This window comes from Falco punctatus (genome assembly GCF_963210335.1).
Source record: "Falco punctatus genome assembly, chromosome: 5".
NCBI lineage: Eukaryota > Metazoa > Chordata > Aves > Falconiformes > Falconidae > Falco > Falco punctatus.
The window spans coordinates 91012921-91034594 of NC_137584.1; the positions used below are offsets into that span (position 1 = coordinate 91012921).

Consider the following 21674-nt stretch of genomic DNA (forward strand, 5'->3'; position numbering starts at 1 on the left):
GACATCATGCTCCATGTATAAACAGGGGGAAGGAAGTGGCAGGTGAGGGGACACCCAGCATTACGGCCTTTGTCTTTGCAAGCAACCATTACGCGTGGTGGAGCCCAGCTTCCCTGGGGATGGCGGGACACCTGCCTGCCGATGGGAAGCAATGAATGAATTCCTTGTGTTGCTTTGCTTGCACGTGCAGCTTTTGCTTTACCTATTAAACTGTTCATGTCTCAACCCTCGAGTTTTACATTCCTTTCCGATTCTCCTCCCCATCCCTCGGGGTGAGGGGCGGTGAGCGAGCAGCTGCGTGGTGCTCGGTTGCTGGCCGGGGTTAAACCACAACAGGAGGGAAGCTGGAACCCCACTTCTACAACTCCAGTTCTGTCATGTCATTATGGCCTAGTTATATTGAGCAAGTCTGAGATTTCTTTGGCATAGAAACCAACGTCATCGTGTCTTTCCCCGCCCCCCCTCCCCCAACTGCATTAATCTGCTGGCAGAAGTTAAAATTGGTATCTAACACCTTTTAGCTGATCCCACATAGGATTAACACATGTGCTCTGCTGCCCAGATGCTGATGCTCACGGACAGATGATGACTGCATGCCCACACAGACTGACAGTTCAGACATTAAAAAAAGCCGTTAACCACAGATACCACAATGAGCAAACACAACCTGGAGCGAGCAGGCGCCTTGCTGCTGAGTTCATACATGGGGATACGATGTCTTAGTTCTCTTAAACGTCTCATCTGTCAAACTCGTCTTCAGTTTCAAGTATATTGCAGTACATTCACACTGAGGCAGCACTGAACAGTTTAACATGTTCTTTCAAATCTGTGAAGCTTCTATTTTCATACAAAATTGCTGTGGGAGCAGGCTGTAGATCAGATTCTTATGTCACTTAATAAAAAAGAATAATGACACTTACTTTCTTGTCTTACAATTTATGTATCGTACCTTACCTTAGAAATAAAAGAAGACAGAAGAATCAGCAATGCATCCTTGATTTTTTAAAGTTTTTTTTTTGGGGGTGGTTTGTTTGGGTTTTAATACTGAAAGCTTCTCATCTGCCATTTTATTGCACTAGACTACGACTAATTTCATGAAACTCAGGAAACATTCAGCACTCTACTCTTGCAGAACACACATTCTTCTGTGGCAGGAACAGTTACACAGAAACATACATAACATGTTCCCGTTACCTATCTTATAGTAGCCATTAACACCAACAGCATTCACTGTTACTGCATAATGCTCTTGAACAAATTGCAGATTTCTCAAAGTTTAATGAAAGACAAATAAAATCAAATTCCTGTTTCACAAATTAAATATTATAATAATGACATTTTCTTAATTCAGACCTGCATCTCAAATAAAATGGCAGCTACAAAGACCAATAAATGCAGAGCTGCAAAGCAGAAATTCAAGTCTGTTTCAATGAGGTATCGGTGCTTAACAGTTCTAAAACTGTGTTGTCTCAAACATGAAGGTTCCCAACTTTTTGGAAACATCTTTATACTTTAAATTCCTCTAATGAACTACAGTGCTAAAAATACAGCTCACATCATCTTCTCTGGAAAGATTTCTGGTTTTAAATTTGTGGGTCCAGCATCTCTTTTAGAAGTAAAATCTGTTACGGCACTGTGGTAACGTCAATACAAAGCACACTTTGGACTACTCGAGGATGATGAGGCACCCGCTAGTCTTACACAGTCTCATTTGGGCTAGCAGACCTATAGGACAAGTCAGGCAGCGATGCCACATGCCAGATTGTCCTACAGCAGCTTAAAGCAAGCCTGTGGGCACTGCTAGGTTCCGAAAGGGAAGCTCACACCGCAGTAAGCAACAGTGCCAGCAGCGCATCAATACTGTGCCTAGGTTGCAGTTCAGGGAGCTTTACTGCTGCACGCTCATCGGTCCGTTCCACATGTAATGACTATGCCTCAAGAAAGTTTATCACGGTGGCTCTTCTCACATAGTCTGAAGCTGATAAACTCTTGGACCTTTTTTCAAAAGATAACCCTGGTCGTTTAGGGATCCAATAAAGCTTTCAAAATCAGACACCTAGGAAAAGACAAAAAAAAATTAAGTGAGAAGAGCGACATTTTACCTCTTGTAAAGCAACATAGACAGTTTAGAAGAACTTAGTGAAATAAAGTGAGCTAAGAATAGTTTAGTTTCTGTAGCAAACTGCTGACCTACTAGGAGGTGGCATACAGTCAGTTGCACCCCTTTGTGCTTTACTTACACACTGGCTTTACTGTGGTATTACACAAAACAAGTGTTCTCCACCCCACGACATGTGGAAAGTATAAATGCAAGTTCTGAAACACAACTGTCTACCAAAGAAAAGTCAGATTTCTACAACTTTCACTGGTTTCCAAGTATTTGTTACAGGTATAGAACTTATACATATATATACACAGGTATATATATGTATATATACAAATATATACAGGTATAGAAGGGCAAAAAATACTCTATATATGAAGGGAAAATTAGAATAACTTGAATTAGCTTTAAGTACCTAGTCACTGAATGAATGAACAATCATGGGAGGAAAGAGCTGGCAGTAACATGTCCTGTCAGACAGGATTCACACCAAATCCAGTTTTATCTACAGCCAACATCTGAACAAGTTTGGAAAGTGAAGCCATCTTGCCCCAGCAGACCAAAGCAGGCTAGCCAGGTAACGGAAAGAACAGCATTACTGTCCATAATAGGTTCCACAAAGAGAAAGTCATTATCACTTCTTTTCACTCGTTACACCTGAAACCCAGTTTTAAGTTCCAAATTGGCACTTAAAGCTTTTTATTATAAAGCAAAAGGTAGAATTAGCTATTGACATTTTTATTTGGCTGACATCCCCCACAAGTACAGCATAAAAATTGAGTACAGGATCAGCCATGTTTGTGGCCATGTGCCCTATATGATGTTCCCATCGAGTTACAACATTATGATGCTTCAAGGAGGAATGAAACCCCAAAAGGCATATTTGGGCCAGAGAAAGCCAAGCAAAACGTCACTGCACTGCTGAAATAGAACATGGACACCACAACAGCCTAAATTTGAGAAGAAAAATAGGTGTGTTCCCTGGGGAGCCAGAGGAAGTATACTGAAATCAAAACTGCCTTTCTTGAAAGAAAGCAGAACCTTGTTATGGATCAGCTTCAGAAGCAGAACCAGCCCTTACTAGCGCAAGGAGTTGCTACTATCAAACAGCTAGTAAGATTAGTAAAGCTTACAAACAAGGGCAATTGAGGAAGATCGTTCAGCCTATAAAAGCCACAATCGTTGCTTATTTCTGTTCACTGCAGAGACACAACATATGTGCCTTTTCCACTTTCCCTTTTGCAATAAATAATTTTGACTGGTCTTGCCATTTGTTGTTGAAGTGCTTGATTTCCGGACTTACTCGTATCTGTAGCTCCATCGCAATCTGTCGAAGCTGTTGCAAGTCAAAGAGATTGTTGTAAGATCTCTCTGCGATACTGTTCAGGGCAGAAACAAATCTTTTTGCTTGTGACCGATTGCTCATCCCAGACCCGTGCTGTGAACGTTCGAAGTCCAGTTTTCCAAATTCATCAGAGTAGGTTCCCAGCATGCTAAAAAAGGCAAGTGTACGTGGATTTGCTTCCTGAAACAAAACTGCTTGAGAAAGCCTTCAGAAGCCACATAGGAAACCATCCCCTAGTAAGAAAGTCACTATCTAGGGAACTTAGATGAAGCATCTGTCTAAACGGCTTGTAAACTTAAACTATTCAACTGCAGCAACAGAGAGTAATCACAGGAGAGAAAAAAACCCTTTGGCAGTGCCTCATGTCTAAGTGACTGTGCACAGATACCCCTAACTGCTATGATGACAAAACTCAGAAGGTTAAGCAACCATATTCAACTCAGGGCTGCTGTCAGTTTTTAAAGAAGAGCTAACAAATCTGAGTATTGTGGGCCTAAACTTGAGAAATTGATTTCTTTACTGTGTTTGCATATCTGTATTAAAACAAACAAATATTTTCAATTAATAGCGCTGTGATGTTTTTTATTTTTAAAGCAGTGTGTATTTATTACCTGTATTTCATTATTTCTATTACATCTTCAGCATCTTCCTTGGTAGATTTCTCCCTTAATTCCAGCCTTGATCGTGCCTTAAAACAAAACAACCCCCCAAAAAAAGTATATTTAAGATATATTATAGCTAATACGAAAAAAAAAGCTACAATCACTTTACTACAAACACAAATTTTAGGAGCAGAGATGGAACCTGAGCCTACAGGATTTAGAGGAAAATTCCTATATTTTTTTCAATAGCTTTTCAATGTCATCTCCTGCATACCGCATTATTAGGCTGTAGCTTGGAATTTATTTGCTTTTTAACAGCATATTGTTGGGAAGCTGCAGATCACAAGTAGTGTTATTAAGGCATAGCATTAGGGAAGACAGCAGCAGTTCCTACCTGCACCTACTTTTTCTCCTTTTGGGAGAATGTGATAGATTCTCTTTCTACCCCAAAGGGTATTTTATTTCATAAGAGGCTTTAAGCAACATTAGCTCCTAAGCATTTGTAAATCTCTTGCATTCTCACATCTTTTATTTTTTTTTAAACACAACAAAAAAGCACAGCAGTGAATAAGCTGTCAAAAGTTATAGGATATCAGTAGGAATTATCTATATTTAGGAATAATCTCTTTACTTTCAATCCCTTAAGTATTACAGCTTGCATTTACCTCTGTAAGTCGAATCAGTGACTCTAGCTGCCTCGTGGTGATTGGCGTGCTGTCTACTCCTTGGTTCTGTTTCCGGAGCTCAAGGTAGAATTCCTGGAGGACTTGAGCAGCTTCTGGAGATAAACTTGGATGAACATACTGCCGAGCATATCCGACATACTTCCTCAGCAGCTGATGGGGAATGGCATCAAAGTTTTCTCCTGGTAAGATCTAACCCAGTTACAAAGAGCTTAGAGTTCTGTCAGAACACTATACATGTTTTAACATAAAATCTTCATCTTCTATGCTTTTACCTGGTAAAATCTTCACTGTAAGGGCTTTAGTGCTTCGTATATGAACCATGTACTTAAAAAGTCCATACACTGTGCTTAGACATGTAATTAAACACACTTGGCCATTTCAGAAAAAGCAGCTGAGGCTTCCCATTTGCAACGATAAGAAGTGCCAAATATGATTTAACTGTACCAAGAATTCTTTCTCAAAAAGAGAAAATCCAGTTTCGCAATTGTTATAAGACTTGGCTCCAAAGAAGATTAAGTCCTCACTGTTGATGTCCCACTTCTAAAGTACATGGGTTTAGTTCCATTTGGGGGGGATATTTCTCCTGGCATTTGACAATATCAATCCTCGCATTGATCACTTACATTTAAGAAACGTGCTTCCTCTCCTACAATCCCCAGATCTGTCACGAGTTGCAGACTTACAAGGACTTATTTACACACTGCTTTATTTGGATTCAATACTTCACAGTGCATCATGTTATATCAAATTATTATATCCAGTCTAGTTCTGTAGCTCTTTACTGAAACCTAAACTAGCAAATTTGCTTTAGAACATGCCATGCTAAGTGTTTTCTCACTACCACAATCAAAACAAGCCCCAAAAAACAGCTCAGCTAAAAAATTCTCTACTGTGCAGAGACCAAGATGGCTTGAGACACATCTTTAACAGCCCCAGTGGGGTGGGTAATGTTAGCTACAACATCCAGCTGGTACAAACAGGTGGCTGGAGCACAAATCTATGGGGCCAGATAGGATCCACCTGACAGTACCAAAGGAGCTGGTGGAGGAGCTCACCAAGCCACTCTCCATCATTTACCCAGGAGATACCGTCCCCTGAGACACTGGCTGCTCCTGGCCGGGCCGGGGGTGCTCTGCGCTGGGTTCAAAGCTGGCTGGGCGGCCGGGCCCAGAGCGCGGTGGGGAACGGAGTCACCTCCCGCTGGCGCCGGGCTCACGGGGTGTCCCCAGGGCTCCGGGCTGGGGCCCGTCCTCTGCAACGTCTGTCGCTGAGCCGGGCCAGGGGATCGAGTGTGCCCCCCGCACGTGTGCAGGCCCCACCAAGCTGGGGGGAGCGTTGATCCGCTGGAGGGCAGGGGGCTCTGCGGGGGGGGCTGGGCAGGCTGGGCCCGTGGGCCGAGGCCACTTGTACGAGGTTCAGCCAGGAGAAGGGCCGGGTCCTGCCCTGGGCTCACAGCGGCCCCAGGCAGCGCTGCGGGCTGGGGGCAGGGGGCTGGGGAGCTGCCCGGGGGAAAGGGCCTGGGGGGGCTGGCTGACGGCCGGCCGTGTGCCCGGGTGGCCAGAAGGCCAACACATCCCGGCTGGGACCCGGAACAGCGTGGCCAGCGGGGCCGGGGCAGTGCCCGTCCCCTGCGCTCGGCGCTGGTGCGGCCGCCCCTCGAACCCTGGGCTCAGCTCTGGGCCCCTCACGGCCAGGGGGACGTGGAGGGGCTGGAGCGTGGCCAGAGCCGGGCAGGGGCTGGGGCACAAGGCTGATGCGGGGGCGGCGGGGGGGGTTATTCTGGAGAGGAGGGGGCTCAGGGGGACATTACCACACTCTACAACTGCCTGAAAGGTGGTTTTAGGCGGCGGGGGGGGGGGTCAGTCTCTTCTCCCAGGTAACAGGCAATAGGATGAGGGGAAACGGTTGCACCAGGGGAGGTTTAGGTTGTATATCCGGAAAAATTTCCTGACTGGAAGGGTGGTCAAGCACTGGAACAGGCTGCACAGGGAGGTGGTGGAGTCAACCATCCCTGGAGGTGTTTAAAAAAATGCAAAGATGTGGTGTTTAGGGACATGGTTTAGTTTTGGGCTTGGCAGTGCTGGGCTAACAGTTGGACTTGATGATCTCTAAGGTCTTTTTCCAACCTAAATAATTATATGATTCTAAATACTTCCTCTTTAATTCAGAGCCAATTATCATGAGAAGAGTGGGAGACTGAGGGCATCAGCACATCAGGGTTGCCAGGTTCCTAATACAAGGAACCCCAGAGGAAGGGGCATAGCAACAGTCACAGGACAAGTCCTACCTTTAGTCTTTCAAGTAGCGGTCGATCTGAAACAACTTCGAGAACAGAGCGATCCTGTGTGTTGGTACGAGTCACAACAGCACTGCTGCATGCTGCCTGCTTTCCAGCTCGGATGGCCATCACATGCTCAGACAGCAAGTGATCATGATCTTCATTTGGGGTGTCCAGCAAAATGAAAACTAGATCAAATCTTGACAGTAAGGCACTCCCCATTCTGGAGTAAAGACAAGAAAACCACAGAGTGCTCAAAGAAGTGGAAAAATTACAGCAACTCTGTTCCACTTCAAAGACACTTAAAAAAAAAATCCTGTCTCATTCATTCAGGATAAATTAGAACTGCAATTTCTCTCTCAAAAGCTATGAAAAATTACTACAGTAAGTTTGTGTTCAAGCTCCAGGAAACTAGAAAGCAATTATATATAAGCTACAAGACTGCCAGAAGCATCTACTCCTGAATGTCAACTATAGAAGCAGCATTTCAGAAAGTGCTCACTTTAAGTTCTCAGACACTGTTTTGGCTTTGTTATAGTGTCCTCCAACTGGGTTTGCTGCAGCAACAATAGATGTCCGAGCTGGCAAACTGCAAACAATGCCAGCCTTAGCAAGGCTGATGCTTTGCTGTTCCATGGCTTCCAACAAAGCCTGATGCTGGTTTCCCATCTTATCAAATTCATCTATTCCACAGATTCCTGGAAGCAATTAACACAGGACAAAGACTTATTAGAAAACACATTAACTGATGGACAAGTGTATGCTACAGTCTTGTGCTACATCAGAAGTCCAACCTACAGTCCTAGGGACTGCAGGAGACATCGGAACAAGTGTCCATTTCAACAAGGTTTGTTTTCATTTCATGGTGCCACAGATGAACCACAATGAAGTTGGCCTGGCTTGTGGAAGCATTAAGATGACAAAACAAGCTTTTTAAACATAGAAATAGGGGACAAATCTCATAAGCAAGCTGTTTTCAAAAACAGTAAGAGTTCAGCAGCTGCCATTAAGTCAGTGATTTCTCAACAAGGAAATCTTTGTTTGGCACAGTAAGGCTGGCATGTGAATTGCAGAACTCCAGTTTCATACACAGCCTAAGCTATAGGAAAGCAGGAACCTCCTTCAGAGAAGTCACTGGAGAAACTCAGAACTTCCCAAGGTATGGAAAGCTAACATCGTACTTCAAGTTTACAGTTTTAGTGCACAGTTACACAAGCACTGTAGTTAATCTTAGACTCAGCAGCACGCACACCCCTGCCCCCCACATACAGTCATACAAAACCTGGAACATTACATGTATTACCTTGATCTCCAAGCACTAAAGCACCAGCTTCCAAGGCAAAGTCTCCAGAAGCACCATCTCTAGACAGTGTAACAGTCAGGCCAGAGCTGGTGGAAGTATTACCACAAACATACACACCTCGAGGAGCAACGTTACACACCGCCTAAAAGAGAAATAAATACTTTCTCCCTCCCCAAGGTGAAGAATTTCATAAGCCTTATTCTAGAGAAACAATTCAAAAGTAATCCCACATTTGTTCCCTTCCACTTAATATGGCCCATTACATTTCAAAGTATGTTGAAATGCTTGGGGACACCATTTGTCGCAGAAATGCAGATTTATAGTTTCTTCAGACCCCTGTGTCTAAATAGACAGATATCTTGTCTTACTGCCCAACACACACTGCTTTAGAGGGAGCATGCACAGTTCTCCCCACAACTAGGGGATAAAGGACAGTCCTAATCTTCATGCCTCTAGTACCTAGAAAGCAGCCTAAATTTGAAACATGAACGTATGAAACATGAAAGTATGGTAGGCTGGAACAGAGATGTGTTAAGTTTGCCTAGAATACAGTCATAACTGTTTTTTTCCCCAGTAAATCTGTAGTTAGTGATACCTCTGTTTTATTTAAAAGGCAACGCCCAAACCATATTTATTCAGTACCAGCTATGTAACAGGTACTGAGTATTGAATAAAGAAACCCCCAAAACCAACAAAAAACCCTGGCTCCTGTCTTCTACACAACTTTGGTTTTCTCCTTGGGACTTTTTTTTTCCTGTGACAGCAGTAACACAGGAGACTTGTTCCAGGGTTTTATTTGGAGGAACAGATTACTAGATTTTCTTGAATGGCATTCTGTTATTCAGTAATGATGTGAAAAAACAAGTCATCTACTGCATGCTAGAAAGTCCCCATTCAATGAAAAAATTATTTATAATATTTGTTTGCCAAGATGCTTGCATACAAATCCATCACTTGAGTTATCCTAAGTCATATGCTAACATAACATGTCCACAGTAGAAATACTCAGACTTTTTAAATGAGGTATGCAATGCTACATGTCTAAGCAAACTCTGTCCCTCTTTGACTTCACAGTAAGCATGGGAAAAGACATGGACATTTAAAACCATTCAGTTTAAGACTGAAGAATTCTAGTACTAACTGTTCTGTCACAGTCACGCAGAAATGCCCACCAAGACCAAAACCCATACACACCAATCGGTCCCTTTTCCAAAAAGCAGAGATCTGTACCAGCAACGCAGAAACAGGGTAAAAGAATGGAAATAAACCTCACAGGTGGTAAGTGAAATGGTATTTAAAGTTGCATTAGTTCCAAGAGCACTCTTATTTTATTAGACAATGGATCAGCTAAATGAAATCAGCTAAATGAAGAGTGAAACTCCTCACTGGGGAAAGGGTTGGTACAGCAAGCATATACTTGAAAGCCCAGAAGTTTGAGCAAATGTAACTGCTTTGGTAAGTGTTTTAACTGGCCTGATTCCTTCTGCAAGCCTCCCTGGAAGGAGAGGACAGCAGGGCACCCCTCTGGGTACTACCCTGCGTTTGAGGCATTCTACATGAAAAGGGATCTCCAGCCAGGCTCAAACAACCCTTTGGTCTTAGCACAGCTGTCCTACTATGCTTACAAGAAGTCAAGATAACAAGGAATTAGAGACAAATACAATGAGACAATAGAAATAAATCAACCCATACTTGCAACATTTGACTTTTTCCTAATCCTGGATCTCCAACGACCAGAACATGTGGATCTCCTCGCACTGGGATTCTGTTCTTGTCATCTACAAACTTCTGACATCCTCCAAATAATGCCAGGGCCAAACCTGCCTTTACAATCTGTAGTGGTACATACCAATGCTAATAAGTATCCGACCATGATGACCAATACGGAGAGCTCCCTAGAACTGGTTGCAATAACCCTTAGGTTCAGCCATCCAGAAGGAAAGGGTTAAGACTGCCACCTCCTTGTCACTGAAAGTGACTGTGAGTCACGCCACCTGTACAGTCCCTGCCCCTTCCCACCACCCTAGATAAGCTTTATAAATCCTTTATGAATTTATTGTGGCACAAACATTTCAACCTGAAGTTGCAAACAGAGCTGTTAAATTACTTACCTCGTGGCCGTAGATTGCAGGACAAAGAGAGCTGTAAAAACAAAGAACACTAACATAAGGGGAATATAAATCTTGTATTACTATTAATTAATCACTTGTTCTGTCTCTTGTCACAGAATACCTCTATAAACATACAAAACTTTTAGTTAGCTGTTGCTGAATTTCCAACAGAATCAGTTTAAAATCATCAGCATGAAATTTCTTGAATTTTTCAGACAACCAGATACGCTTGAAACAAGAAAAGCCTTTCATTTGTGTTCATACAAACACAGAGGAGATCCAGCTTCCCAGTGGTTTCTGCACCCTTTATCTTCATCAATTAACTACCTGTAACCCTCCTTTTAAAGGTGCTGGTTTTACATTCTTTGACCCCACTGGGAGGGGCTGAGGGACACTTCCACTAGAAAAGTACTTCTCTGTCTGAATGGAGGGTCTGTCACACCCTCTTCTCAGTTCTTGCACGTTTTTCCTCTGCTGTAGGAAAGCAGAACCAAGAACAAAACAGTACTCATGAGGTGAATTTACTCAGTAAGGAGCAAAATTAATCAATTGCTTTTTTTACCTATAGCTTTCTGTCTCAGGGCTGAACTAACACAATCCTAACTTCCCTGTATATCCTTGAATCCCTCCCAAAGTCCCAACATACCCACTGCAATACTTTCCCTTCCTCCCAAGCCCCTTGCCCTCTAAAGTTTGTTAAATCTCTGTGATATCTATTGCACAAGCCTTAAACATTTCACAGCTTTAATATTAGCTGTCATGTTGTCCGAAGGTGGTCATGCCTGTTCAGAAGTCTAATCCTAGACCTAGTCTCCGTCTGATGTAACTTACTTTACAATAACCCTGAACAGATTTTCCTCAGCTTGAATTTCTTGAACAGCATAGAGGTCTTTAAGAGAAAACTCCATGAATGATCTTTGAAAAGTCTCATCATCAAAATTCTTCAGTTTTTGTCCTTTACTGTTGCTGACAGAATTTGCCTCAATGTACAACAAGAACATACATTTGTCGTTCTTATTTTTAGAAGTTCCTGTTAGAAAAATTGAGAAAGAATGAAGGATTATTTTTTCTATCCTTGTGTACTGATGTTATTTACAAACAGCACAGGGTAATTCAGAAATATTAAGTACAGCCATATGCAAAATGTTCACCCTCCATTTAGGTACAAAATAAAATATTTTTCTGGATTAGGATGGCATACATATATAGAGAATTTTTCCCAGAATAAATGACGTTTTCCAGGAATTTCATATTACTACATTATTCTAGTAAAATGAAAGCCAAATATAAAATGCTCCTACTTAATATTTAGAGGAAAAAATCTATCATGTGGAGTAATTAAACATGTACCTTAATAATTTTCTATATCCCCCAATGATTACTGAGCAGAGAATGCAGTCTCACAGTAAACTGGTACTGCAGTTCTCTGCAATATATTCTGTTATAGCTGTGGGCAACATATTTCTTCACTTTGGGGAAAAAAAGAAAAAAAAGTTGTAAAATTTCTCCAGGGGGAACTAAACTAAGGAAGATAATACTCCTTACAACATCGTGACTGTTTTCCTATTGTTTGAATGAGACATTAAAGTGAAAAGGCTAAGCAAATAACAAGTCTCAGGAGAAGGCTTTCCTATCAGCTGACAGGCTAAACCATCAGCTGGGAACCAGGGCCAGAGCTGTGGGTAGAGCAGCGGGTTGCGAAACCCCCTATCAGGGGGCATTAGAGAGGGCTCCTCTCGGACAGCACTGCTTCTGGCTTTTTCCAAGTAGCTCCTCGTTATAGAACTTCGGGAACTTCTGAGGAAACATACACTTCATGCATCTACAACTTTGAGGGCCCAAATTAAGGTGGATGGCTGTTCTTCCTGTGTAATCACTGGAGAAAACTCCACCCTGGGAAAAAGGTGTTCTCAGATTATGTATTTTACCTTCCTCGGTGCTCAACACCTTTACTATCCCTGTAATTGTGACCATATCTCCAGGGACACAGCTGTCCACAAGATCTTGAACCAGTTCGCATTCGATTGTGCGGGGGATCCGGCCTGCCTCCCGCTGATCATCTGACATGAGCTCCTGCACCCTGCAAAACACAACGTGTGCATACACTCTATGTGTAACATTTCCCATTCAGTTACAGCATACAAGATCTATAGGTGTGTGCTTCCAACCAGTCCTTTCCAAATTAAAAAGGGAGACAGAAGAAATGTCCTGATAAACTCTAGAAACAGCAGCACTGAATTTGGAGAAACAGACTTTTTCAGTTCAGACTTTAATAAATAGGTATACATTATGCATAAAACCAGGAAGACAATAACTATGAACTCCAGAAATAATAATCAAAATTGAAATCCAGATTTTTATCACTGATGAGCATGTTCATGTAGAGATAAATACAGTAAGTGAAATAAGATGGGCTTCATATACAAAAATTAAGAGGTCAGACTCAGATGTTATAGCCCTGGTGAATGCTTAGTTGGCATTTTAACCCTAGCAAAGCCCAAGAAATTCCTCAGACCATAACAAGAAGAGTAGCTCGCTCTTTATATAGTTGTAAAAGGCTAGCAACTCACAAGTTCTTCAAAAGGTTCCAGTTTTGGCTCTGCATTTAGAGCTCTGACAGTTTTCCTCCAAGCTCAGTCAAGCTTTTCTTAAGAAGCTGAGATAAACAGCACCCTCTAGAGCTCCTAAAAATGTCAGCACTTCATAAAAATGATTTTTTAAATTATACAGAATATTAATAAAGACAAAAATATTTAGATGTCATTTGGCACAATAAGATTTTTGATGAAGAGCATGTGAACTTTGTAAGCAGTGGGAAAAAGCAAGCAGAGTCCTGCTTTTCCAAAGCTAACAGGATGGACAAGAAACAACACATCAGACTTTTCTGAATGTACATTATGAGGCAATACGGATGGTCATAGTGCTAATAGCACACAGTAAGATGGAAGCAGTGAAAACCAGCTCCATTGTCCACCTTCCTACATTTTAACATTGTTAATTTCTGCAGAAACAGTGACTTGTTCCCTTGTAGCAAAGGTCTTCCAAATTTTAGGCATACCTCATTGCTGACTAGACAGAGAAAGTGAATGAATGAACAGGCAGGTGCAGCACTATTTCCTTCTACTGAGCATACCTTAAGGACTGGGGGACACAATATCACTTTAAACTTAGATTATTTTTTTTAACCCTCACGTTTACTTTCAATTCCTTCTAGTCAACTGTCACAGCCAAGCAATGTAACTTAATAGGGCTTTTCTAGCTGAATTACAGATTAAAGGGAATCATTAAACAATACATGTAATTAGAAATGACCAAGAACAGCTGTAAAGACCACAAGCTGAACATTTTTCAAAGAACTCTGTCATGGTATGGGGAATATCCAAGAAGCTGTTATATTGGGCAAGTTTAATATACAAAATATACTAGCACTCAGATAAAACAACCACTTTGTAACACAAATTTTGAGGAGTACTTGCTGCAAAAGAAGATTATAGAAATTACACAGTGTAACATGGAATGAGCTGTCCTGTCACTTTTTGACTATCCTGTTGTATTATATTTTTGTGCAGAAGGGAAGACATGCTTACTTAACAGACTGCCAGTCCACTGTAGTGGTTAAAGGAGAGCTTCTGTCAGCTGTGAAGGATCGGCCACGGCACTCAGGAACAAGGCACTGTAACAATAGTAATTCTAATTCATTCTCAACCTTTTTTAAAATCATAGTTTGAAATTGCCTTATCTTTTTTTTTTTTTTTTAAAAAAAAAAAGCAATGTGATCTGTTAAGGCCATTTTAGAAGAAAAACCCTAGTTACATTAGGGCTACAAATTAGCACATGCATAATGAATGAAGGGCTATCAAGCACAGACACCTGAACCCTGACTCACAGGTGCCAGAACAAGTACAGCTGAATTGTATGATCCTTTTGGTGAATTGGTTTGAGTTGTTTTTTTTCAGGGGTGGAGTTATTTGTTTGTTGAGGTTTGTTGTTTGGCTTGTTTTTTTAAGTACTTGCAGATGTTCCAAAGGAGATAATTTTTCCACTTGAGCACATCAGGTAACATAAAATAACTGGGCACTGTCCTATGTCTAATAACTTCTTAAATCCAGATAAAAACAGTGAATTAACATAGAAAGTTCTAAACAAAACCACACACACATCCCAATCTAAGCATAGAAACCTACCACAGGGAGATGAATGAGGCTTTTAAATTTTAAACATAACTGGTGAAATGGAAATGCAAAGATATTTCCCCATCCCCACAAAATTTGAGTTTCTACATACTGCTTTTGTTTCAGCAGAATACCATTTTTTCAAATGACAAGGGTATGCAATAATACAAAGATGCAAGTTTAATGTTTTTCTGAAGTGTCAGTTTAAACTAGCTTTAAAGATTAGATATTTTTTTTTTAATACCAGTGGTGCTTCTTTTTGTCAAATCACTATAGATAAGGGAAAAGCACAAATTATTTTAACTTACCTTAGTTGGAAGAGTATACTTTCCATCAGGTAGAGGAACACTCTGAACATCTCCGCACGTGCCACAGACAAAAGCTAACTTAGTGCACAGAGGCTTAATGTTACTGACACGCACAACGGTGCCACGCAAGGCAATATATTTTCCATAGCAGTTGGCCCGAACGTTTTTCAGCTGAGTTAGTGGATCATAGTTGTACACCCTACACAAGTCAAGCATTAACATTTTTAAAGCTTACCACACTCAAATACAGAACAACAAAACACACAAATAAAAGCCCCCCAAAACAACCAAACTCAAACAAACAAAAAAATACCACGCCTGATTTTTAACAGTAATCCAGAGCAAATATTAGAAATGTTTTGTCTGTGGACCCATGGCATACACTTTGATTTTATTCTAGAAAGCAGCATAACATTTAGTATGTTTATAGTTATCTATAACCAGATCAGATTAAGACTTGCAGCATGTTAAGATCAAATATGTATTATGCCTACGCTCTAAAAGGAAGGGCGAGTTTTCACATTTCAAGGACATAAGAACCTGCTATCAGGTACAGAACACTGCACCTTGTTAAGGACAACAAAGAATACCTTGCAAAATAATTCAAAATAACAAACTTTAAATAGAATTGTTTACTGTGGAACAGACCTCATGAGATTGTCTAGTCCAAACCCCCGCGCTCAAGCAATGCCAGCTAGAGCAGGTTGCCTATGGACACAGAATCATATAGGTTGGAAAAGACCTTTGAGATTGAATCCAACCATTAGCCCAGCACTGCCAAGCCCAAAACTAACCTATGACCCCAAGCACCTCAGCTATGTGTTTTTTAAACACCTCAAGGGATTGTGATTCCAGCACCTCCCTGGGCAGGCTGTTCCAATGCTTGACCACCCTTCCAGTCAGGAAATTTTATGTTGGATATTAGGAAAACCTCCCCTGATGCAACATGAGACTGTTTCCCCTCATCCTATTGCCTGTTATCTGGGAGAAGAGACTGAACCCTACCCTCTTTCAGGCAGTTGTAGAGAATGAACGGGTCCCCACTGAGCCCCCTCCTCTCCAGAATAAACCCCCACAGCTCCCCCCACCAGCCCCGTGCTCCAGCCCCTCCACGTCCCCCTGGCCGTGAGGGGCCCAGAGCTGAGCCCAGGGTTCGAGGGGCGGCCGCACCAGCGCCGAGCGCAGGGGACAGGCACTGCCCCGGCCCCGCTGGCCACGCTGTTCCGGGTCCCAGCCGGGATGTGTTGGCCTTCTGGCCACCCGGGCACACGGCCGGCCGTCAGCCAGCCCCCCCAGGCCCTTTCCCCCGGGCAGCTCCCCAGCCCCCTGCCCCCAGCCCGCAGCGCTGCCTGGGGCCGCTGTGAGCCCAGGGCAGGACCCGGCCCTTCTCCTGGCTGAACCTCGTACAAGTGGCCTCGGCCCACGGGCCCAGCCTGCCCAGCCCCCCCCGCAGAGCCCCCTGCCCTCCAGCGGATCAACGCTCCCCCCAGCTTGGTGGGGCCTGCACACGTGCGGGGGGCACACTCGATCCCCTGGCCCGGCTCAGCGACAGACGTTGCAGAGGACGGGCCCCAGCCCGGAGCCCTGGGGACACCCCGTGAGCCCGGCGCCAGCGGGAGGTGACTCCGTTCCCCACCGCGCTCTGGGCCCGGCCGCCCAGCCAGCTTTGAACCCAGCGCAGAGCACCCCCGGCCCGGCCAGGAGCAGCCAGTGTCTCAGGGGACGGTATCTCCTGGGTAAATGATGGAGAGTGGCTTGGTGAGCTCCTCCACCAGCTCCCTCAGTGCCCTCGTTGGATCCCGTCTGGCCCCATAGACTTATGCACATCTAAGTGGAGCACCAGGTCACCAACTGTTTCCCCCTCAACTGTGAGGACTTCATTCTGCTCGTCTTCATCCCTGCCTTCCAGCTCAGGGGGCTGAGTGCCCAGAGGGAAGCTGGTCTTGCTGGTGAAGACTGAGGCAAAGAAAGCATTAAGCACCTCATCCTTTGTGGCAATGTTCCCCACCACATCCAATAAAAGATGTGGACTATCCTTGACCCTCCTTTTGTTTCTAATGTATTTGCAAAAACATTTTGTTATCTGTTACAGCAGCGGCCAGTCTGAGTTCCAGCTGGGCTTTCACCTCCCTAACCTTCACCCTGCATAACTTCATGATATCCTTACAGTCCTCCAGAGTTGCCTGCCCCTTCTTCCAAAAGGTGGTAAAGTCTCCTTTTCCCCCTGTGCTCCAGCCAAAGCTCTCTGTATGGCCAGGCCAGTCTTCTCCACTGCCGGCTTGTCTTTTGGCACACAGGGAAGGCCTGCTCCTGGAACCTTGAAGACTACCTTCTTGATGAATGTGCAGCCTTGCTGGACCCCTCAGCCCTTCAGAACTATTTTCTGAGGGACTCTGTCAACCAGGGTCTTAAACAGGCCAAAGTCAGCCCTCTGGAAGCCCAAGGTAGCAGTTCTGCTGACCCCTGTCCTTACTTCTCCAAGAATAGAAAAACATCTCATGATCACTATGCCCAAGATGTCCTCTGACCACCGTATCACCCACTATGTCCAGTTGAACTTTGAATACATTTGTGGATGGAGACTATATATCCTCCCTCACTCTAAAATAGAATTTTCTCACATTTGCATAGAATTTTACGTTTTTAAAATTTGTATCCACTGTCCCTTGTCCCATCACTGGGCACCAACAAGAAGAGTCTGGCTCCTGACTTCCAGGGGTTTCCCTGCTCCCTCCACTTAGGGCCCTGAACACCACCATCTCATGGCTCAACCCTGCCTATGTTGCAGAACCATTATAAAAGCAAGATATTTTATTGACTTTTTGAATACTTTCCTCTACAGGATAACACTCCATAGCATGCTCTTAGAATCCGAGACCTTGTATATACCTTTTTTTGGCCACAGGTTTTTCCTAAACACATTCCACTGTGTAATTAAAAGGGTGCAATTTTATAACAATGCAAAACTTAAGAATATATCATAGCACAATAACCCCCCAAATTAAATCCACCTGCCATGCTGTGGGAGAGGAGGACAGAGAATGTCTGAAGAGAGATGTGCAAGAGGAGTACGGAGAATGTCTGACCATTACTGATGGGAGATAATAGAAAGGAGGATAGAGAATGTCTGAGGAGAGATATACGAGAGGAGGATGAAGAATGTCTAGCCTGGCAGGAGATGAGAAAACAGCTAGGCATTGTGAAGGAAAGTAAGAAACATGAACATGGTTATCTAGTAGCAAAAAGGTATCTGCATGCCTTTAGTGACATGTAACTATGTAACTGCATGAATGGTTTCTGCCCTGAGCCTGGTGGTACATACAGCTGGAATTTGTATCCGGGCTCAGAGATACAAATATGAGCTTCTTTGTACAATAAAGTGCCTGCGGTTGCACCACAACCTGAGTCCGTGCCTTCACTGTGTTTCGGCATGGTGTGGCATATGCTTTCCCACACAAAGTCATCAGCAGCAGGGAGTTTAAAAAAAAAATAATTTCAACTCAAATCGGGCTTACATTCCCAGTCCCCCTCAGACTTCAAGAGTCTGAGATGCCATTACTTCTGATAAAGAACAAAAAAAAGTGCTAAGGACTTGTTTCATTAAGAATTCAAAGGAAATCACATTTTTATAATTATAATAGCAATTGTGTTTCTTGAAAGTACATGCTTATTCAGAACTTGTGTAACCTGAGTTTCTTAATTTCAAATTCAAGTTGGGTTAATTAGAATTAATATTCTTGAGATTCCCAACCAGTCATCATTTAATAGATGTAAGCTAATATGAAATAGCAGATCCTCATACGCCACTGTCAAAACATGCATAGAAGGAATAATAAATATTGCCAGCTATAGTTTATGTCCTCACCCTCCAAATCAGCCTCTTTACAAAGACAAGCCTTTTGCTAACAAAAGGCTAGGTCATAATCACTTCCCAGCTTCTCCAGTAAACAGCAGAAATTTGAATACTTTTGGTTTTACTCAATACATGTGTCACAGAATAGTTGTTCTACTTGTAAGTTACTTCTCAACTTATGAGCTTTTCTAGGTACAAGCTGTTTGTTCAGCTTATAAGCAGGTTTCATTTCACTTTTTTCTTCACAAGGACAGTTTAGCCTTTATCAAGGTGAAGAACAAAGCAAAACATAAACTGTTCCTTCTGGAAATAGCTTCAGAGTCAAGTCTCTCAAAATAAATACATAAGCCTTCAGCACCACATGTGAACACTGACAACCATTAGACAAAACCCAAGTAGATCTTCCTGGAAAAAACCCGAATACACAATGCCCATTACCTAGCATGAATGAGAGGGACATTTATTATAGGTTCTCCATCAAGTGGTAATCCTTCCTGCGCCTGCAGCTCTGCAGCGTACCTTTCAAGGTCTTTCGTTAGCACCTAGACAGAACACAAAAGGCAGACAAGTGCAATGCGCCATGCAACACAGACTCAATTTGCTATTAAGTTTCATTACCAACCCTTACAATCAGATCCCCCTACTGAAGTCTAAAGAGCTCTTTGCTGTCCAGTGACCCCCACTTAAATGTGTTTTTCTGTTTCTGAGCACTTTTAAGCTTAATTTTTGATGGAATTTAAAATCAACATATTTGTGGTGTTTGGCTTTTTAATTAAAAAAAAAGTATACAATAATGTTTAACGTTGTGGAGTTTCGTTTGACTAAAGCACAAACATCTCAACTTATCTGTCAAAGCAGCAGTGAAATGCTACTTTAAGAGACACTGAATAGTTAAGAATTCTTGAATCTGCTCACCAGCTGTGGTTCTGCTGCATGAAGTGGGACACTCAGGACAGGTGACCCCCAGTATGTTAAAAAAACCCAACCACCCAGGAGTCAGAACTCCCAATAGGGAGTAACATTTTAGTTTTACTTAACTGCTTTGATGATTAATAAGCAAAATGCATCAAGACCAAAGCATTTTCAAAGTGTGGCTGTGTGGGCCAGACAGAAACAGTGGAGAGATGGAAGAGTTTGTGTTTTGAATGAACAGTAATTTCCTGTAGGACAGAAAAACATCTGGGTTTTATAACTTAATTGCCTGAGTTCCACCGATTCTTCTTCGTTGCGAGGGTTATGCTTCTATGTGTGAGAACGTCATATTTACCTGATGAATTGCCAGACCCATACACTGCAGTATCTTCTGAGGCATATCTCTCAATTCAGTAGATATATTTGGTATTGATTTAGTCAGCTCTTTGTCTTGTATTAGTTCCTTATAATCCACAAGAATACTTCCTTTTCTTTCTATTTCATCCTGTAAAACATTTTAAGTTATAAAATACACTTCAATTACAAATAAAACGTCCCCAAATCATGTCACAAGCATTTCATATCTATGATGGAGATCATTTTGGATGGAGAAGATACAAGAATTTTGCAGTTATTGTATCAACAATAGGTTGTTGGAATGGGATACGTTTTATTTTGGTTTTACCTTATCATAAAGTTCAATGCGTTGCATGAAAAACTTCTCAAAGGCTTGAGTCTTCAGGACAAAAGGAGACTTGTCAGCATAAGCTAATTAGAAACATGCTCTGTTAGTGACGGACAGAAATAATTCTTTCCATTTCACAAAATACATAAACAGGCAATTTCTATTCTATTATTTTTCTGCATTCCAAAACCGAGGAAGATGATAGATCTCTACAGTGTCACAGTAACGGTCTATTATAAGACCTGCTATAAAACATGTCTTAAGACGACATAGGACAAGCACATAGGACAAAAAGAAGCAAAGTAGAAGTATGTATATTCCTGTCTTTGATAGACTGCAGATTTTATGTAGCTAACCAAGCAGGTTTAAGAAAGATTGTATTTTACATTATTCAAGATTCCTTTCCAAGGTTTGGAGCCCACAAAGACTACAGTATGCTGTAAGATTGAAACGTCTATCATATTCATGTTTTTATATAAGAAACACAAATTTCAGTTGCTTTCTGTTGAACTTATCCCCTCTACTCGTAACCAATTCTAGAAAAAATGGAATAAAATACTTCCTACGTATCATTTTAGTCTAAAAATACCTTCAGAGAAATAAAGTTTCCAGCCCTTATAGGGAATAAACTGGTCCAGTGTCGATTGAACTAGTCGAGACCTCACTGGAAAAAAACCATAAAAAGATTGAGATGAGGATTAAAAGAATATGGATACTAAAACTTTGCAAGCTTTATTCTCAGTGGTTCTTTTGACCAACGGGAGGCAAGCAGCTGTAATTGCCTAGGGCAAAAGTGGTTCAAAAGAAAAGCATTATGGCTTCAGAGAACAGGTAGAAGCACAGGCGCCGGCTCACCAGGTTCGGGCATTCTTCTCCACTCTGCCTTCTGTCCTCTGCCTCGCCATCCGCCTCGCCATCCTCCTCGCCAGCCCTGAAAGCCTCTTCCCCGGGTGCATCCCCTGCCTCTGAAGTCCCCACTCATCTCGCTCCGCAGGCATCAGCTTGGGGACGCAATAGCGAACTGACCTAAAGAAACAGAAACTTTACCAGAAGATATTTCATTTAAATTAGAGTTACTTGCCAGGGGGGCTCTTCACCTGCGGGGTGGGCGCGAAGGCCCTGAGATACCACGGAGGCGCTGCGAAGGACCCGGCCTACCTCTCCCTACCAAAGGGAGGGCCCCATGAAAGAGCCGCACGGCCCTAGCGGTGAGAGGACGAAAGAACAGCGCCGGAGCCCGCGGAACGGCCGCTGCCCCGGAAGGCTGCCGCCGGCCCCCGAGCGCACAGAGGGACCCTCACACCCCGCCGCGTTC

General features: G+C 42.8%; 1 protein-coding gene across 3 annotated transcripts; it reads right to left on the minus strand.

Annotated features, from left to right (window-relative positions):
* Positions 1-1258: 1258 nt before the first annotated feature.
* Positions 1259-21631, minus strand: MCM8 (minichromosome maintenance 8 homologous recombination repair factor). 3 transcript variants are annotated; one of them, XM_080388570.1, is made up of 19 exons: positions 21518-21631; positions 21215-21385; positions 20949-21023; positions 20360-20442; positions 20030-20179; positions 19201-19304; positions 14910-15108; positions 14017-14102; positions 12358-12509; positions 11261-11459; positions 10430-10460; positions 10011-10151; positions 8319-8460; positions 7518-7713; positions 7025-7238; positions 4717-4926; positions 4061-4137; positions 3408-3597; positions 1259-2056 (listed from the first exon to the last, which is right to left on the minus strand). In XM_080388570.1, exons 2-19 carry the CDS (start codon positions 21339-21341, stop codon positions 1964-1966), a joined length of 2469 nt encoding a protein of 822 aa, XP_080244696.1. In that variant the 5' UTR covers positions 21342-21385; positions 21518-21631; the 3' UTR covers positions 1259-1963. The 3 variants fall into 3 exon arrangements, with proteins under 3 accessions (XP_080244696.1, XP_080244697.1, XP_080244695.1); XM_080388571.1 differs by having other exon boundaries at positions 21215-21400; positions 21518-21613; XM_080388569.1 differs by having other exon boundaries at positions 21457-21597.
* Between the last annotated feature and the right edge of the window lie 43 nt (positions 21632-21674).